Source organism: Crinia signifera, chromosome 7 (assembly GCF_055691185.1).
Source record: "Crinia signifera chromosome 7, ASM5569118v1, whole genome shotgun sequence".
Taxonomy (NCBI): Eukaryota; Metazoa; Chordata; class Amphibia; order Anura; family Myobatrachidae; genus Crinia; species Crinia signifera.
Window position 1 is genome coordinate 70562464 of NC_139223.1, and position 21843 is coordinate 70584306.

Consider the following 21843-nt stretch of genomic DNA (forward strand, 5'->3'; position numbering starts at 1 on the left):
CTTACACGAAATTCATTTGTTTAATATACAACTTCTATCCATAGCCTGATGATAATTTTATACAATATTTGTAATAATTTGGTGCATTAAGCAAAGTCTGTGTACATTGAACCCTTATAGAGCAAAGGTGAGTTCTGTACATATAAATCACTTATACATATATGACACAGTGCTTAAAGCCTGAACTAATCGCAACTATTTCTGAGCTCTCTTATTTAAACATTTTGGAAGAAGGCTGTGGCTGTATCTGAGGGACGTGGCAGATGGTTGTCTCTGTTTTTTTCCAGATCACTGAGAAACCTGCTTGATTCAGAGATGGAACATTCTTCAGCACTCAGGCTGGAAATTGACAACCTGAGGAGGAAAGTGGCAGAGCAGGAGGAGCGACATGCAGCGAAAATCCAGGCTTTGGCAAGGTGAGAGACTTCAGCCAGGGAACTATTCCAGCACATTTCAGAAGTATTTTAGGCCCCGGAGTTAATGACTGATCTGCTGAGAGCAGCTTCATTTGCTTTATTTCTCAGAGATTTAAACATGGTTATACTAGGGCAATAACTGTTCAACATTTTTTATTGCTTGGCTTAAGCATTCTTTCTTAAGGCTCCCAAGGCTGACTTGGTCAGATCTAATTTCCTGGCGGCCCCCCAGGACGGGTCAGATACTATTAGGCACTTGATTGGACATTTTTTTATATGTGATAAACCATATGCCATTTATCATATGTAAAATTCTAGGCAGCTGCAGGCGGGGACACGGGGGTTTCAACGAGAGCCAGGAGCTGGGCTGCAAGAGAGGTGGTGAGAGAGAGCCAGGACCCGTAAATAGGCGGCGGGGCAGCCAGGATCCAAGCTCCATAAAAATTCAAAAAAACAAAACATACAAATGCATGGGAATCCACTGATTGCCTGAGAGCTCTCGGAGCCAGATCTATCAAGATTCAAAAAGTGGAGAGTGATAAAAAAGCAGCCAATCAGCAGCTACCTGTCATATTTAAAACCTAACCTGTAACATGGCAGTTAGGAATCAAAGTGCTTGCATTAGCCTTTTACAGCACAGAATACAAAACAAACTTAACAAGGGACATTAGTGGAATGCTTGGGTGAACAGGAAATTCTTGAGTCTATTTTTGAATGCTTCTCGAACTGAGCAGGGAAGTGAGTTCCATAGAGTTGGAGCCACAGTGCTGAAAGCTCGACCCCCATATGAATTCAGGGAAATTCTGGGTACTGTTAGTAGTCCTTCATCAACCGATCGCAGTAATCGAGTGGGACAATAAGGGATCAGAAGCTGCTGCAGGTACCTTGGGCCCTGGTCATGTAGAGCTTTAAAAGTCAGTAAGCCAATCTTGAAAAATTTTCACCATCTTATAGGCAGCCAGTGAAGGGAGTACAGAATGGGTGTTATGTGGCTGGAACGGGGCCAATTGGTTAATAGCCTGGCTTCTGTATTTTGTACCATGTGCAAGTGGTGCAATTATTTTGCTGGGAGACCGAGGTAGAGGGCATTGCAGTAGTCAAGGCGCAATGATACAAATGCATGTATGACTTTATTCCCTTCTGAGGGAATTAAGTGCTTGATTTTGGCTATATTACTTACATGATAGAATGAGGATTTAATTGTGGCTGATACCTGATGTTTAATTGTCAAGCCACTATCCAGGACGGGTGCCGGACAGGGTCCCGACAGTCGGGATGACAGGCATTCACCCAACGTTGGGATCCCGACTGTCAGGACACCGACAGCCGGGTTCCCAACGGCCACCTGCTATTTTCCCTCGTGGGGTCCACGACCGCCATAGAGGGAGAATAGAATAGTGCCCGCAGCGCGATGAGCGCAACAAGCCCGCAAGGGGCTTAGTTGCGCTCACCATGCTGTCTGAGTCCGGCCAGTCGGGATCCCGTCGTCGGGCTAATGACTGTCGAGATCCAGACTGTCGGACCCCTGTACCACACCCATCAAGGACAACACCAAGATTCTGCACATGTTCCGTATTTTGAAGTTCTGCATCCCCAAGCGTAAGTCCTGTTGGTTGGCTCTTCTGCAGTCTTGTCCTGTGACCTATCATAAGCACCTCTGTTTTATCAGGGCTCAGTCGCAGTCAACTGGCACTCATCCACTCCTGGAGCTCAGATAGACAGCCATTTAGGGTTGGGATAGGTCTTGTATATTTATCAAGATTAATTTATTTTTTATGTTGCTTTTAATTGGGGCATGTCACATTTGTTTTTATGGTTAATCAGTGCTGAACCAGAGACATCTATGGGCAAGTAGCACAATGGAAGTTTTGCATGCAAGATGCACAACTGCAAAGCCTTTAATAAGTCAAACAGCCCAGGTTATAACGCACTATCCGGCGTAGCTAAATATTCAGGTACATTTATTTTATTCCAAACTCTTTAAACTTTTTTGGCAGGTCAGAGCTAAAATGAAAAAGTCATGAACTTTAAGCATAAATGTTACAAGATTCAGGATAGGGCCGCAAGGAATGGTTCCAGTGTGAACACAAAACGGTTCAGGCCAGCTGCTGGCCGGGAAAGGTTAGAGTTTTGACATCTACTAGTTTCATTCTCTAGGCGAATATATCATGTATTTTCCTGTAAAATGAACATAGTTCACCGTGTAGAACTCTGGGCCTGATTCAGAGCTGTTTGCCAGGCAGTGTATATTCGCTGGTAAACGCCACCTCGCCGAATGCACCCCCCTTCCTGCTGAGCGAATCCTCGCACTTGCCTGCAAGTGGATGTGTTCCCTTACACATCCACTCGCATGCAGCCACACGGAGGAAAAATCATTCGATGGTTGCTCACATCAAATGTTTTTATTCTGGTCGTGGATTAAAGTAAGTCTATACTTTTATCCTGGATGGAGATGGCCGAAAAGGGGAAGTTTCCCTCGCTTCCGCCCCATGCCCACCCCTTCCTGCCCACTATTGAGTGAATGTCCCATATGAAACTCGCCAAAAACCGTTAGCTCTGTGGGGCATATTTGCGTATGCGCAAACGCCAAACATCGACCAGGGTATTGAATTCAGCCCGCAGCTGTGTGTACAGTTCCAGTTAATTTGTTTCTGTGCATTGGGAGATATTTTCATTCATTAAGATTGCACAGCATTTACAGTCCAGGTAGCATTACACCTGAATATTGGATACATGTATATAAGCCTACTTTTTCAGAACATTTTTTATGCTGAAATAGCCCCCCTCGGCTTATACTCGAGTGAGGGTCCCGCTTGAGTCAATAAGTTTTCCCAGTTTTTTGTTGTATAATTAGGTGCCTCGGCTTATATTCGGGTCGACTTCTACTCGAGTATATACGGTAGGTAGGATTTATACCTGGCCCATTCCTTGTTATATAGTTGTCTTCCCCCTATTATCTACATTCCTAGGCACAATATAGAAGAGCAGTGGACAATACGTAACAATACTGATGTCTTGTAATTAATAACTATAGGACATGCAGTAGCACACTATGATATGATATAATATGGTATGCCACTATAAGACTCCATATCATCCAGATACGTGATACCTGCCAGTAGGTGCTACTTTCGGGAACACTTTTTGGAAACACAAAAGGTGGGGGGGTTATTTTCTTCAGAATGCGTTTGACCCGAACTTTGCCCATTTACTGTATTTCAGATGCCAGATACGTGACTCTTGGTACATTATCCAGGATAATGGGTCAGTCCAATTAGCTTTGATCACAGGTTCTCAAACTCGGCCCTCAGGACCCCACACAGTGCATGTTTTGCAGGTCACCTCACATAATCACAAGTGATATGATTAGCTCCACCCCTGGATCTTTAAAAATGTGTCAATGAGTAATGAATGTACCTGTGCACCTGCCGGGTGACTTGGAAAACATGAACTGTGTTGGCTTTGATTATCTTGTGGGTGCAAATGGCAGCGGTTGCACTTCGCACAAAGGAAGTTGGAAAATCAGATGCTCTTACTGGCATTTAACACATTGAACCCTTTGCAGCTAATTGGTTCAACACCTTGGATTGTGGGGCGGGTAGGGTTGACACCTGGCAGCATTCCTAAAGACATGGGCCAGGTCAAATTTGTTTCTAGTTTGTTTTGACTATAATCCGACTTTCATCCGCCAGTATACCAGCGATTCTCAACCTTGGTCCTCAGTGCACACTAACATTCCATGCTTAAATGTGCTGCTTGAGCACAGATGGTTAAATGACAAGAACTGAGGTTCTAATTAAGTCGCCTGAGCCCAAGTGTACCTCAAGGATCGTTGTTAAGAACCATTGCAATAAACAATCTCCCATTATCGATTTTTTTTTAAATTTCTATTTATTACCATTTATTTATTTTGTTGTCTTTGTCTTATCTTTCTCTTGTGTCTTAACGGTATCGTTTGGCAGAAAGGTATATATCCTCTGAATTGTCCATACGGGTATGTCAAACAAAAAACACCCATGGTTTTATGTGAAATCATGGCTCTTTTCTGACAGCGACATGACAAGAATAGTGATTTATGCAGAAATGTATACTCTGCTTTTTAATTGCCCCATTTCCAGTGCTTTGCTATGTAAAAGATTTGTTATGAAGTCAATAAAAGTAATCCGAACACAGAATTTTTGCGCAGTATAAGGAAAACATGCTTCATTGCTAATCTTGTCAGTGACGGTTCTTGTAATTGTTTTCCTACAACCTGATCATGCAATGGATATAGAATGCTCATTGAAAAACATTGCTTGGCTCGTTCACACAAAACCAGCAGTCACCACAACGGATCTTCCCTTAATGAATCCAGATTCTATTTCCTCCTGGCTGCCTGATGCATTTGTAAATAGAAAGTTGCTGTGACAGTTTTACACTGATCTTGGTGATTAAAAATGTACATGTCAGTGCTTCATATATTGTAGTAGTATTGATACTGCTATATATACATTCAGGATTTTCATGAGTATATATAGGCACTTACAAAGTAATATTAGAATATGTTAAGTAGGATAACATTATTTTTCAACTTTTCAGCCCCCCTGAAATTTTCAGCACAAAGAAAAACCAGGCTTTTGTCATGATTATTTGCTCAAAGTAGGTCAGGGACATAAAATAAAATAAATAAATACTGAAGGAAAACAGGTTGTCGCAAGTAGTCTTCTTATTGGGGGAGAAGTTCTAGAGGTCATTTGCAAAGCTTGGGAGATGCTAAAATTCATGGTGTTGCGTTTAGTTAAGCATTACCCTCTGGTTATTCCCTCAGTCCTATCCAAAGGGTGTTATTAGATAAGAATGGAGGGGCTATAGATGGAATGGAAGGGGGGGGGGGGGGGGGCATATTATTGAGTTATTTTTTTTCTAAATTCAAGAGTTTTTATTGATTTTTCACAATAGCAAAACATCTAAACATGCAGGCACGTCAATGGGTAGACGATATACAGTATCAAATTTGTGACATACACATGAGAACAATAGAATGGGGAAACATACCCTACAAATGTTATTAAAACGAGAATACCCGAAGGCGCCATACGGGTTCGTAAGCAATAGAAGAGAGTAGGGGTACATGTATTAATAGTCTAAACACGTTATAAAGTTCAATATCACTCAACATGAACATTTAGCAGAGGAATTATATATCGAGCAGAATGTGGTTGCAAAACACTAACTACGGGCAGTGACATGTCCTTAAAACAAACCCCTTCTGTGAAAAATAAAGGTAATAAAATGTAATTAAATTAAACCCCAAAGCAAACCTACCCCCCTGTATAACCTATCCCCAATTTAGGCATACCTAGATCCCAAAACCATCCCATCCCAATCCCACTAACTACACTAACTAAGTTCCATATCCCACCCACCCCAAACAATTCTGTTGCTGCATGCCCTATACCCCAAGGTGATCAACATCCAACAAATAGGTTTAAAGAAAAGGATTTTAAAGGTTATTAAAAACAAAACTGTTTAACCTCCAGATCAACACTTGTAAAGTGCTTACACATTTCTCTTAAAGATAATCTGCAATCATTTCTGATTAAGGGCTATATGTGAGGCTTTCGTAAAATACTATTTTATCACCACCAATATTAAATACTCTTTCTGTACAACTTCCTACTCACCACTAACATGCTGGAAGGCAGCGTCCTTAGGGATACCATGCCTGAAAACATGCCATGTATATATCATCAATCCTGTTCCCTTTCTGTGACACAAGTCTAAAGACATGACAAGAGCCTGGACTTTTAGTAAGAGATCTATTTGGTTAGAACAACTAAATGATGGCATCTAAGATGACATTTATTGCGAGACAGCAATTTTCCAAGCTTTTGTTTTTCAAAGCCAATATAACAGGTGTTTGTGTCTTCAAAACTGTCAGTCTTCATGTCACTGGGTACAATATATAGACAAAGAAGGCTTAAAGGCACTGTACTTCCAAAATAGTTGCTCGTTGTGGTATTTATCTGTCTATTTTGTGTATGTATACGTGTGTGTGTATCTATCTATCTATCTATCTATATATGAGTGTGTGTGTATATATATATATATATATATATATATATATATATTGCACTGTAGCAGCACTTGTTGACTGTATAACAGTATAACACTGATCAGTGATGGTACTGTTAAAATATACGTAATATCTTTAATAAACTACTTAATGCAAAAGTAGCACTAGGGGTGGGGGGAGGTATTCAATAGCGCCCGCCGCCTATTCAATGCTGCCATCTTCTACAGCATTGAAGGCAGATTCTGACAAAACAAATCCGCCGATTAAAAAAAAGTCAGATCTGTTTTGTCGGAAACGGCCGCGGATTGTGAAATTCACCGCCGCTTTTCGCTGACAAGTGACGGAAAGTGGGCATCACTTTCCGTCACTTGACAGCTGGAACTCGGCGGTCAAGTTTCTATCTTTGTATGCCGGGTGTGGGTTGTTAGGTCTACACCAACTAGGTAAACAAGCATTGGCTCAACACCACTAGGTCGACAGTCAACATTGGTCAAGGTCGACATTGGTCTAGGTCAACACAAGCATAAGGTCGACATGGGAAAGGTCAACAGTCAAAAGGTTGACATGGTTTTTTTTAACCTGAATGTCGACATGGACACAGTTTGCTCGCAATGCTTCGGGCACGGTGCCTTGCTACGCTCGGCAGACTATTTTATTCTCCCACCCTGCCCTAGTGGATGGTAGGGCAGGAAATACCGCCTGTCGGCTCAAAAAACAGTGAAAAATATCATGTCGACCTTTTGGCCGTTGACCAAGCCCATGTCGACCTAATGATTGTCGACCTAGACCCATGTCGACCCTAGTGATGTCGACCCAATGCTTGTCGACCTAGTTGGTGTAGACCTAATGACCGTATCCCTGTGTGTCCATACCATGAATTACACACAGTAATTTGCTGCACAAATATGAATCAAATTCCATTACTGTTACACTTCTGAGTCTTTTTTTAACTAATTGTGGAACTCTGTTGTCTAAAATTCCATCTTACTTGAGCAATCTAGAACAGAAAATTCAATGTTAACTTAATGATGACTCACCAAGAAGGGTTCCATTCAAAGTGATCAGTAGTTTCTTTGCGAGTTCACTTTTTAATATTATCACTTTCAGATGGCTCTGTTTCAGTGGAACAGTGGTAACGATTGGTGGAGTGAGACCACACACACCTGTTTCCCTTTCACGCTCTACTCTTACAAGGCTGGAGAATTGTATCCCATACACTAATAAAATATTGCATACAATCATTCAATTTAGACCACGTCTGTTCGATAAATACATTGTGCTGGCCTGCCGGTCGAATGTTGCGTTGATAGATAGTATGTGCTGCACATAATATCTATTGAATTGCAGGAGCGATCACATGTGATTTTTTTTTTTTAACCACATACGATCGCTCGAATGCAATCCGCGGGTGGGGGGTGAACAGAGCGCTTTTCAGGGTGTTGGGTTTGGGAAAAGGGGGCCCTCTCCCTCTAAAATAGTATAATTATGTATGGCATATCAGTAACAGTGATTCTAGAGGAATAAGCACCATAATCAGTCAATCATAGGCCACATTGGTAGAAGTGAACTGTATTTTATTATTATGATAAGTATCTATGGATCCACTCTTTGGTATACACTCTTGAATGAAGGGTTCTAATAAGAGATATCTGGAACATTTAATTGTTCTACTCTTTACACTAAAAGCAATCATTATATTACATTATTGATACGATAGCAATTATCCCGCAGAAATAAGATTTGTCAGCCTACATAGTTTTTCTTTAGGTTTTCAACAAGAATCTCCCATTTTTATGCAGTTCTGCACACCACAGTTTGGTGGGTTTACGAAGTAAAGTAATGACACCAGAGGCCAAATGTAATAGGGTGTGAGATTCAGAAAGTGAGAGATTTTGAGAGAGTTTTCCCATTTTTTTTAAAGCAACCATCATTTACACTGAAAAAAACCAAAAAAAAAAAACAGGTTGATGTAGCAATGTAATGGACTCCTTTACCCCCCCCCCCCCCCCCCCCCCAAGAAAAAAACAAAAAAACGACCTCTTGATTTCTCTTCCAAACCTATTTCAAGAGTTTTCACTCTATGAACGATTATCAGGTTTATATCTTGGAGCCTACTACAGATTTTGTTTGACAACATTTCATTAAAATTATATGATTGGAGAAAAAAACAGGAAAACTCTCCCAAAATCTCAAATTTTCTGATTCTTACACTCTATTACATTTGGCTCCAGAAATCAATATTAAAAAAGGATTATCTATCTCTCTATCTATCTATCTATCTATCTATCTATCTATCTATCTCCTACTGCATCCTTTTTAAACCAGTGTGCCGTGACACATTAGTATGCTGCAAACAGTTGTGCAGTAAGTTGTGTTACAGAGTCAGAGATGCTGCCAGTGCTTTCAAAATGAACTGTGGGCCTGGGCAGCACTGGGTTCTTCTGGTTGAGTCACTCTTGCCAGCGCCATGACCTATGCCATCAAGATGCGGTGGTTTGACATCATAGGTCATGCAAGCCACATCAAAACCTGTTTAGTTTCTGCTCAAGCACTCTGAGCAACTTCCACCACTGAGGGACAGGGAGGGATTAATATTTGCTTTTTTAGTTTTCCTGTGTGGAGCAATGTGATTAATTTATGTAAGAAACAATTGTTTTTTTTCTATGTGGAGCAATGTAATTTGTTTTATATGTGGAGCCCAAAGTATCTTTTTTTTTTTTTTTTACTGTGGGAGCCAATATGTGTTTTTTTCCTGTGGGAGACTGATGGGGAAATAATATTTAAAAAAGGTTGAAAATCACTGCTCTACTGTGTCAGTCTATGTTGGCCATTCCTCAAATCTTTCCCTGGCTGACTGCCTAGCGGGCACAGCCTTGTACATACTGTATGTAAGGAGCACTAGTCCCTACTGCCAGCCCTGGAGTTCTCATCTCACTGCGTACTTGCACACACCCTCTGCCCCCACTCCCCACAGTATGTGTAATGGAAACATATTTTTCTACTTTTGTTAGATACTGTAGATATCTAAAGAGAATGTTTCAGCATTGGTCATTTAGAAATATCTATGGAGAGACTGCAGAAGCATCAGGTGGTGAAATACTGTTAGTAAATGAATGCTTTAGAATGAAAATCAGTCTGCATCAGAGTCAATTTATCATGTACAGTTGCATTAGGAGAAAAATAACATTGTTTAAATGAAGTCTCTGAAAAAAAAAAACCCACATGAAAAAAACCAACAAAACTTCAGTACTAGGTTTTACGAATGAAACATTGATTGTTAAGTGCCATATGGCATGAAAAAGCAGATCTAGCAAGACAGACTGGATATTATTTGTAAAATAATCACAAGATGCAACCTCTGCCATCCATGATTTTCATCTGTCTTTTATTTGCGCAGAATGAAATTACACAATAGATTGATGATTCTGTACAGACTCAAGTAAATTAGGTTGTAACAAACAACATTATAAGTAGGTTCCTCTGCTATTGCATTGCCAATACCCTTGTGTGGTGCATCTGCTTATATGAAGACGAGCACTAACTCTCAAGGGAAATCTATAGAAAAACAAGAAAAATAAATAATATACCCGTATTTTGTCCCTAAAAGTAGTAATATCATTTACACAAGTATAGTTGTTCTGTAGTGTTTGTGTATGTAAATAGTGTAAGCTGTGATTTTAGAATTTGCACTTAGATGTCTTTTTTAAGGAAGTGTGCCAACATATAATGCAACCATTTACAATCAGATCATTCACAGTGGACCATAGGTAAGCATATTCTAGAAAACATATTGATAGAAAAAAGTGACCAATGGAGCAACTCAACAACAGCTGTTTCGAGGGGAGGGAGATAAACGGACAGCGCTGGTGTTTCACTGAGGTATAAAAAAATAAAAGAAAGTAGGCATACTGTAGATAAATATACAGGTCTGTTCTCCTTTATCCGTGTATTCCAGAAACCGAAATATTCAAAAAAACGTGATTTTTCTGAATATTTTTTTTTTTTACTTACCTCATCACCCGATATCCACAGTGGCCTTCAGGATCCTCTACAGCGGCATCTCCGGTCCCAGGGGTGTATTGCGCAAGTGCAATACACCCCTGAACCAGAGATGCTGCTGAAGGGGATCCTGAAGGACGACGTGGATGCCGGGGGACACCATGGATGTTGGGAGACCAGGTAAGTATGGGAAAAAAAATATTCCAAAATCTGGAAAAAATCCCTTCTCAAAAATGCTCCTGAGCATTTCGGATAAGGGATACTCAACATGTACTAGAATTTATTCCATCAATAATAGTTAAAAAAAAACATATCACATGCTGGTATACAGCTAATACAATACATTTCTATATATATTTTAATTCAGCTATAGTAATTTCACATATAAAAATGTATATTGTTGGACACACCTTAGAGTTCACTTGGTAAATGTACTCATGCAATGATTTAGACAGGATGTCCTCGCTTGATATAACTGGTTCAGCTCCTGAAGTAGACAAGGGCAGTTCCACGTTGAAATGCATTGAGCCACTGCCTCATACCCTTTGGACCCTCAGCACTTGCTTAATCATGACCGGCTACTTTTAAGAAGAAGCTCTCTTATCCCAGATACCGTAAACTGCTATATCAAGCGAGGACAACCTGACGACCACAGAAACACATGCCTATCAAGCATGGACACCTTGCTCAATTGACAGCAGTGCAATTCTAACAGACTCACAGCCATACTGGTTAACTCCTAACAATTGGACAGGGAAATGTCTTTGAACGAAATTGGGCAAAAAAATTGTACAGTATGTATGCACCTTATTTATTACTCCTTATTTTTAACTTTAATCCTTAACCCTTTAAATCCAAACCTTGCTGTGAGAAATATTCAAAATATTTACTAGAAATGCCAGCGTAGCTCACAGCGACTGTTCTTTTTTGGGGTGCAGTCAGTGGTGCAAGTACGGCAGTACGGGGTGGTATGGCTTACCGGTAAAATATATTTTGCCGGTACCCCATACCACCATAACAAATACCCCCCCGATGTGTGCATGCGCGCATATGTAAGTGCCACCCCGCCACAGATGATTCCCTTCGGAGGGGAGTGCATTGCGCATCTCTCTTCCCCCTCCCTGTGTCACTGTGACTGGGCTGTCGCCTTTCAGCCAATCAGAGTTTTCGGGCTGGCAGCCAATCAGGAGCCAGCCCGCGAGATATGATTGGCTGATGGCCCAGTCACACCGTCAGAGTCAGGGACACAGTGAAGCCCGAGATGCACTCCCCTCCCCAGGGAAGCAGAAGCAGGCAGCGGAGGGGGACTGGAGGGGGGGAGAGGAGACCGAACACAGCCAGCACTGCAGGAGTCACTCATGGAGGGTGAGTTGTGCTGCTGCTGCTTACTTGTTCTGGAACTGTGGGGGCATTTATGTCTGGCACTGGGGGCATATGTGTGGCACTGTGGGGGCATATCTGGCACTGTAGGGGCATATTAGTAATGGGCATCAGTTGTGCGGCTGCGGTGCAATGAGCATTATGGTGTGGGGCATAATGTGTAACGGGCATTATGGCATGGGTCATATGTATTGGATGTGTGACGCGTAAGAGGCATTACTGTGTACATTTTGGCCGCGTGCCTTCAGCATGTAATATTCCAGCCACTCCCCCTAGTGTCATATGACCACGCCCCTGACCACAGCCATTTTTCGCCATGCGCCTTACCACTAAGTCGTTATTTCTACTTGTACCACTGGGTGAAGTATTTAACTAACCTTCAATTAATTAACTTGGCTGTATTTGTAGTTTTTTTTTATACTGAAAAAACAGTTGCTGTGAGTGATGCTGGTATTTTTAACGGATATTTTGAGGATCTCTCACAGCAACATTGACACTCAAAGGGTTAAGCAATGCAAATGCAGGAGGAGGTGCATTTAAGCAGAAGGTTGCTACAATTGGTCGTGGTGTTCCTCTATGACTGCAGCCTAAGTCTAACCTTACTCAGGGTGTCTGTCACATCCTGGCTTGCAAGGCCAAGGAAGCTTTGCCTTGTGGTGCATTTCTTGTCCTAGCCACTCCTGGTATATGTGGGCTACATCCTCCCTGTTTTCGGAAATGCCCATTCCTCCCCACGAGCAGCTCTGCCTCCCAATTGGCCTGGCTGCCCATCAGTCACTGAGGGAATCTATTGGTGATACTCAGAGCTACTGCCCAAAGCAGGACGGTGAATGGCTGTTCAAGGAGTGTTGGGGTTAGGAACACAGTAAGTGGAAGTCCTTACTGTATGGAACCCTACCCGCCCAGTGAGCTGTGACATGCGGAGTGAGTGGAGAAGAGAGAAAAGGAAATTGACTGAGTCACTGGCCCAGCGCCGCTGCCCCCAAGCAAAGCCACAATGAATGAGCACACAGCAGCCTGCCTTCGGGCGCAGATGAATCTTTGTGCCACACTGTGTATATCCCTCAAAGCTTCTTCTGCCCATGTGCAGCATTTCAATGGTGGGAGCCATCGATGGTAGATGATAGAATGTTTTCTAACCGATGATTCCTGCTAAAATAGCCATAGATGGCAACCATCGATGGAGGATGTGTCGATGGCAACCCCTCTCTCCTCCTTGCTTTTCACCCTTTGACTTTCACTCCCCTGCCACTCTTTCTAGTAGTTACAATGGTGGTGGTGGTGGTGGTGGGGGCTTTCAAGATTTTGCAATGGGGCCCACAAAATTCTAGTTACACCTTGCAAAAAGCCATATGCAGGATATGTGCAGCACTCCCTTGTTTTCCATATTCTAATGTATAGTACTAATGTGTCAGACAGGCCCTTTTTTACTGGAATGGCTGTGTGACCAAATGTGTGAGCATGGCCGCACGCAGCTCTGCATACAGTGCTGTGAAGAATGTGCCTTTTGCATTCTGGGTCCACTAGACAGGATTGGGCCTGAGGAGTCTGTACACACCTCTGCACCAATGACATCTTGTTTAAGAGCTGAAATACAGTAATACTATTATGATTGTTGCTACCCAGAAATTAAGACATCTGTAGTACCATCCTAGCAATAACTATACTGATGTCATTTGCCAAAAGATGTAAATATCTGTTTTGCAATGTAGTTTTTTTGTGTTTTGGCGTGACACGCAATTTATTTTTTAAATGTAATTAATAAAATCTTTTTGAAAGCTGAAGAGTAGCCATGTTTGATATTCTGCTGTATTTTGCAGCAATGATCTGGTAAATTGGGATCCTCTTGTCTTGTTGACACTTTTCCATATTCTAAATGTCCATATGCATACGGTCACATGATCATTGCTCACCGTACCCATGTTTCCAGAAACCGTTCCAAGTGATCACGAATTTAGCCTCTAATATTGTTCCCCATTGCGTGGTAACACAGCAGAAGGTCACTTACTATTTCCGGTTAGTTTTCCGCCTAAGTCCTATTTCACACACACCGACAGCCGCCGGGCGGCGAAACCCAGCACGGCCAAGAAGCTGTGCCGTACATAGTAGTTTACAATGGTCGGGATGGCCACAGCCCGGCAGCTGTCCTTTCCAGTGGTGGCATCAGGCTGCAACCGGCCGGCCGGGCTGAGACTGTCCCGTGTGAATGGACACTATGCTGTCAATTGCTAACTACTGTGTACGGCACGGCTATTGGCCGTTCAGGATTTCGCCGCCCGGCAGGAGCTGGAGCGTCTGAAACAGCCCTCAGGGTTCTTCATAAAGTTTGTGCAAATACCTTTGAAACTGCCAAGCAGCTTTCTTATCTTCATTCAACATATTTTTCTGACCTAAGGGTCTACAGATATAACGTCTTTAATCTTGGCATCATTGATCTGGTGAAACTTATTTTTCAAGTATGCAAATCCATTTTTATAATGCAAAGCAGAGAATCTGTATGAATTAATGTATTTATTGCTAAATGTGGGTTCCTGCAGTGATACAGTATGCCTCATACTGCCAACAGATGGAGAGTAGCATGGTAGGCAGTGATTACTTCTTCAATCAGTCTTCTAGTCTGACTTTCACTCACCGTCAGGCCAGAGGTGGTCTTATTACACTAGCTATGTGGTCTGCAGTCTGCTTTTTACACTTACCTTCAGAACTGTGGTCTTTTTACTACATTAGTCATTAGACTTGAGGTCTGATTTTTTTTTACACTATAATGGGGACTGAGGACTGTTTACTACTCTTGCTGCCATTTCTACAATAGCCAACATCCATGAGTGTGGTTTTCTACTTACACTGGCTACCATGTATGGGCTTAACAGGAGTAGATAAGGCACACTTTTTCTTCAAACTAATTGGTTTTGACAGGTCCACGCCCCTTTTATACAGTTTGTCCACGCCCCCATTTATCCGCGTTTGATATCAAACTTGATAGCGCGTGATAAGCCCGTATCACGTTTGATATGAAAGTGGTATAAATAATATTAACCCCCCGTATTAAAATATAATTGGTTTGATACTGTAACTTCATACACTGATATTGGTTATGTGAAATAACACATATATAAAGTACGCGATATCTTAATCAGCTGGTAGAATTTCTAAACATAATGCTAAAAAAGTTGTTAGAAAAATATGGTATACAACAGATATATAATTCGTAGAACTGTAGATCTTGTTTTATATCAAATTTGATTTGTGTAGGATGTCGCGCAACGCCGATCATCAAAACAGCCGGCTGAAAGCCAGTTATTATAACGTATTAAAGCCGGGGAGTTTTTGCGGCTTTGATAAATATTATAAAGCTTTGAAAAATAAATTTAAAAGATCCGATGTGAGAAAATGGTTACAAGAGCAAGACGCGTACACATTGCACAAACCGGCTAGAAAAAACTATAAAAGGAATATGATATGCGTATCGGATATAAATCAACAGTGGCAATGTGATTTGGTATCACTCATAGATCTGGCAAAGCACAACGACGGCGTAAAATATATACTAACCGTCATCGATATATTCAGTAAGAGGGCCTGGGCTGAAAGTCTGACTGCTAAGAGCGCGACGACTGTCGCTAAGGCTTTTGAAAAATTATTCCAACAGGGGGACGTACCGCGGAAACTACAAACCGATAATGGTAAAGAGTTTCTAAACAAAGTCCTAAAAAAGTTGTTAGAAAAATACGGTATACAACATTTCACAACCAATAATGATGTGAAAGCAGCCGTTATAGAACGCTTCAATAGGACTTTAAAAACACGAATGTGGCGATATTTCACGGCGAATAATACATACCGATATATAGACGTTTTACAAGCGTTCATTACCAGTTATAATAACACATACCATAGAACGATTAAGCGGGCGCCGAATGAGGTGGATGGCTCTAATGCGCTGGATGTCTTCAAGACGATATATGGCGATTACTTTAGAAGTAAGAAAACAAAGGCTTGTTTAGCGATCGGGGACCACGTTCGTATCTCAAAATATAAGGATATATTTCAGAAAGGTTACGAACAGAGTTTTTCTGAGGAAATATTTGTAATACGCGGAGTGAACACTAAAGGACTTAAGCCGCTTTACACGTTGGAGGATCTCTACGGGGAGGCTATAACGGGTAGTTTTTACCCCGAAGAACTTCAAAGTATACCGAAAAACTATAATAGGATTTACAAAGTGGAGAAGATTTTAAAAAATAAGACGGTTAGAGGGAGGAAACACGTATTAGTCAAGTGGCGTGGATACCCCACAAAATTTAACAGTTGGGTCGCTGCATCGGAGATAAAAGATATATAAACAAAGAGGAAGATGGATGACAAACCCTTCTACATAACATTGCCGAGTAACGCCTCAGCCGATACATTTCCACAAAATAAGATTTCTGACTATACCACAAAGTTAGCAAGGCCGATAGACTTAAGTGGAGATTGGGAAGTAGCTCTTACAGAAATACAATACCCACACACCTGGAATACAATCGATGTGCGTGATTGTGTGTTGAAAATAACAAAGTGGGATGGGACGAGCGGTACAGCAACGAGGGTTTGCGTTAAACCGGGGTTTTATGAAACCATCGGGGCGTTACTGTTTTCTTTCAACGCTGAAATTGACCGACATAAACTGGATGGTTTAAAACTATTGTACGATCCGCTTGAACGAGAGATAATCATCGACAACAAGGCGATGTACAACATCACAGCCGGTCCTAAATTGTCGAGAATACTGGGGTTATACCCGAAAACTAAGTTTTTAAAACCGTGCGCCGACATCAGCGGCGGTCAATATACGCTCTTCGTGTACACAGATATTATCGAACATCAGAGGGTCGGTGATAGTTATGTTCCGTTGTTGCGTACCGTTGAAATAAAGGGCCGTAACAACGAGATGGTCACTATACGGTATGAGAAGCCCGATTATGTTCCGTTGTGCAAGACGCATTTTGACACTATAGCCATAGAGATAAAGAATGATCAGAACGAAAACATGTCATTCAAGTTTGGGAAAGCGAACGTGAAACTACATTTCAGACGCCGCAAATCCGAATTTTATTAAAGACAATGGTGGCCGTTAAAAATTATGGCGACCCGGGGCTCTACGCGCAATATTATAAAACACAGGCCGGTAATGGATTACCCGGTTTTCACGGCAGCGCGTATATGTACGGGTGCGGTTTAGGTGGAATTTTTCGAAGCCTGTTCAGAAAAGCGGTACCGCTTTTCCGAAGAGGGCTGGCGATAGCAAAGCCCCACGTGAAGAATGCAGCACGCAACATCGCGAAAGACGTCATCGGACAAGCCACAGCGGCTGTTGTGAGCAAAATACACGACGCAAATCAAGCGAAGCAAGATGGATCAGGTTTAATCTATGCCAGGAAAGGGGCGGCTAAAAATAAACGGAAGCGGGCAATACGACTTCCGACATGGTGCAGACCCCTTTTAAACAAAAAACGGAGCAGACGCGGCTTAATTAAAAAAAGGAAACCGAAGCGAAGGGTCGGTGATATTTTTTAAGCATGTCTTTCATACACAATGAATCCATGGAATGCGCCGAATCTGGACAGTGTGAGCCGTGTGTTCATGACTCAGAAAACCGCGCCCTAACCGGTACATGGTGCACAGTGGAGATAAATCTTGCTATAGAAAAGGGGTACAAAGTGTGTAAAATCTATGAGGTGTGGCATTTTGATGAGAGATCTGATGATCTGTTTTCAGGTTACATTAAAACACACCTCAGAGATAAACAGGAGGCTTCTGGTTACCCCGATTGGTGTACAGACTCTGTGAAACAACAAGAGTACATAGACGCGTATCAAAAAAATGAGGGCATAGCTTTAAGACACGAACACATAAATGTCAACCCCGCCAAAAGACAAATTTCTAAATTGTTTTTAAACTCATTATGGGGTAAATTTGGTCAACGTAGCAACATGCCCAATACTTGTTTAGTGACAGATCCTGATAAGCTTTTTGAATATGCCTTTCAACCACACTATGAGGTGTCTGCTTTAGACTTCATAGACTCAGAAACTGTTATGGTCAACTGGAAATACGCCAAAGACCATTATACCAGGTCTTCAACAACAAATATATTTATAGCAGCATTTACCACAGCGCACGCCCGCGTCGAGTTGTACAACCTATTGGATAGATTACAAGATAGATGTCTGTATCACGATACAGATTCTGTAATTTTTGTCAGCAGGCCCGGTGACTGGAATCCGCCATTAGGCGATTATCTAGGGGAGTTGACCAGCGAACTACCATCTGGTACGCATATAACAGAGTTTGTTTCAGCCGGCCCCAAGTCATACGGCTATAGACTAAGCAACGGCAAGACGAGCCTCAAGGTCAAAGGTATAACGTTGAATGTTTGTAATGAGCAGCACGTTAACTTTGACAGTCTGAAAGAACTGGTCTTAGATTATCCTTTAAACCCCAAAGGCGAGGATCAGAAAAAAATTGTGACCAGGCAGCCCGGTATAGTACGTGTGAAAAAGTACTGGCAGATTGAAACCCGTATGCTGCAGAAAACGCAAAAGTGCGTTTACACTAAACGTAACCTCACGGATAATTTTACAACCCTACCATTTGGTTATTAAGATGGATATCCGTTTTCAACACCCCTTCTCCTGTATTTTAGCCGGACCCTCCAATTCGGGGAAAAGTTATTTTGTGAAAACGCTAATACAACACGCAGCCACACATATGACGCATGTACCTGATAATATTGTTTGGTTTTACACCTGTTGGCAACCGATATATGACCAACTTCTGAGTGCTCACCCTGGTATGCGTTTTATAGAGGGGTTGCCCGAGTCATTTAGCGACGACCAGCTTTTTCCCCCTGATAAGATTAATTTAACGGTGATAGATGACTTGATGGATGCTGCGAGTAATAATTCTGAGGTTGAGAAAGCGTTCACAAAGTATGTGCACCATCGTAATCTCAGTGTCATGTACCTTGTGCAAAACATATTTTGTCAAGGTAGAAAGAGCAGGACTATACATTTAAACACAAAATATATGGTCCTGTTTAAAAACCCCAGGGATAAAATGCAGGTTAGCATTCTGGCTAGACAAATGTACCCATCAAAATATCGTTTTTTTCTTGAAGCCTATGAGTCCGCTACGGAGCCTCCATACGGTTATTTACTGGTTGATTTAAGAAACAATGCCCTTGATGATTATCGTTTACGAAGCGGTTTATTTCCCCCCGACACACCAGTAGCTTATGTTGTTAAGAAGCGGGGTTCTAAATAGCTATAACCGCGCATCCTATAGTCATTCATTACCACTTCTAACAGCTGTGAACATGTCGACCAGGATAAGGCGTAATTGGGCCCTTTTAAAAACCCTCATTAAAGCCAAACCGGCCCAAAGAAACGCTATATTATCCAACGCTTCAAACGATTTGGTGACAGCCATATGTGAGATTGCTCTCAATACGCTTAAAGGTAAAATACCCCTGTCACAGCGCCAGTTGAACTACCTTAAAAAGAAGAGGTCCCTTATAAAATCGCTTTGTAATAAGAAATGCGCCATTGGGAAAAAGAAGAGGTTGGTGAAACAGTCGGGTGGGTTCATCGGATCGTTGCTAGGATTTGCCATTCCATTAATTACCGGACTACTGTCTAATCGGTGATGGAATACTCTGAGAAAATGTATCTGGTCCCCCAGCAACAGATAGACCGTTTAAACAACAAACCAACCGGCGATGATATACGCAAAACAGCCACGCAAAGCCTAGATGCTGAGATCATAAGTATACTACATAATAATGCTTTATCAGAGTATGAAAAGGCAAAACGCTACACAGCTGTGTTACAGAGATACCTGGTGTTGAGTAAACAAACTGATAGAGAAATGTCAACTTTAACGCTTTTATCACCCGGTGCAAATGCTGTTGAGGATACAACTAACCCAACACAAGACGATGCTACCGACGCTGTTTACCACGATGTCTTGAACAGTGTTAATGCGCGGTATAAAAAGAACTGTGAAATACTAATGAGTAAAATGGTTCGCTCTAAAGACATTGCGAATTGGGACCGCAAGGGTGTGTTTATGTATAAAGGTGTCACAGTGCCAGGATCCAATGTGTTAGACTTGATAAGGGGTATCACGCAAAACCACAGCGTGACGAGTCATAAAATGCCTAACGGATGGATTGAATTTATGCGCGCTATGGCTGAGTTGAATATCCCGTCCACTGTAGTTGGTAATGCATCAAACAGATTACAGTTAGATCGCTTAAAAGCTGAAATCTACGATGATGAAATTGGCAATGTAAATATAGCTTCCCCAATACACAACATTAAAAAAAGTCGTATAAATGTTTTAAATTCCCCCGGGTTAACAACGCCACACGGATACTTACTACCGAGGAAAAGATCCGTAAATCTGTTTCAGGATTCGCAGTGGTTGAACCTTTAACATATAACTATTTTATAATGTTTTTATACGATGTATTTTTTTTTTGTTTGTTTAATTTGTACGATGACGTTTAATTTGTATTGTATCATGTATTTAGTGTATTGTTTTAACTGTAAAGTTTATCGTGTTATTCGTGATTATTTTGCTGTAAATACATTTTGTCTGTACCAATAAAATATGATTATGATTTATAAAATGCTGTTTTGTTCTTTGATTCTAACCAGTTTGTCTGCAAAAATATGCAATCACATGGTATAAAGTTCAATAAGCAAGATTTTTTAATAGAAAGTAACCATAAGCAATGTACATACAGCGCTTCAATCACAACATTAGTTACAAGTTACACAAACAATTTTGTATTACACATTATTTTTATCAAACACATGTTGGTTACTGGTGACACAGGACTGTATACAGTTACCCGTATATCGACTCAAACAATGACTTCTAGGGAGACGTCTTACAAAGTTTGATACATAGCGATCATTACGTTTTGTATCAAAACTAAAACGGCCCAACACATCTGTATATTTGTAATTTTTACACATGAAAAATATAAAGTATATACAATATTGTCCACAAACGGTACTGTTAAAACCTTGCAACTGCTTATTTTGGTGATAAATTCTTTTTGAATTTGAGTTTAAAAAATTTATTATGGCCTTTGGGAATAGGGGGTTGTCAGGTTCTAAACCGTAAGAGTCCAAAAAGTAACACTCGCGCTGGTTGTTAAAATAAACGGCCAACCAATGCTCCCCCGGTTGGGCGCTGGTGTGTGTGTTGATTACAAACGCGCAGGGGTATTGCGATAGTTTACCGCTCGGAAGCATATCACACGGGTAGGTCCCTTTAAAAAACAGGCGCGTCACCGGATTAGCGTACAGTATACAATTTATCTGCAATGTGTTCATATCGCTGATGGGGTGATGAATATTGGTAAATATACGATAAATATAAAAATTATTTATTTCATTTATAGATAATCATACAGCACATCGCGTCGCTGGTTGATCTCGATGATATTATCAAATAATGCGTATATTATTATGTTGACTGTCCGGTCTAGCGCTCCTGCAAACCGGAATTCAGCTCGTAGATTTCCGGTTCTGATTAGAGACAGATGCTCCGCGCATTCCTGTTCAGGCGACAGATCAAAAGCAAATAGTGTGTAGCCGTTGAGGTACTCTTCACGGTCAATTAGTATACCCGAATCTGATTTCTGTTTATTTGTGATCTGAATGAGCGACATATACTCGCGAACCGCATTACCGTGTTCAAAGTCTGGTTGAAATGGTTTGGCCGGATGCGGTGTTCCATCCAGGTATAGGGATGCGAAGTTTACATTTTTATGTACAAACCGTAGAGGGTTTTTGTCATAGGCTCCTGAAAACGCTTCATTATCTACAAAAGCGGCTATAACGGTTTTTGGCACCTGTCCTAAAAACAGATTTTCTAAATTAAATACGCGACTCCCCGTCGGTATGCTATAGATCTTCATGCCCACTCTATCGATCG

At 41.4% G+C, this 21843-nt stretch overlaps 1 protein-coding gene across 2 annotated transcripts in view; it reads left to right on the forward strand.

Moving 5' to 3' along the window:
• Nucleotides 1-21843, forward strand: part of SNX29 (sorting nexin 29) — a 522757-nt gene that overhangs the window by 77954 nt on the left and 422960 nt on the right. For both annotated transcript variants that reach the window (XM_083153313.1, XM_083153315.1), the window contains exon 13: nucleotides 288-416. In XM_083153313.1, the coding sequence (XP_083009439.1) occupies nucleotides 288-416 (129 nt within the window). The remainder of the gene's footprint in view (nucleotides 1-287; nucleotides 417-21843) is intronic.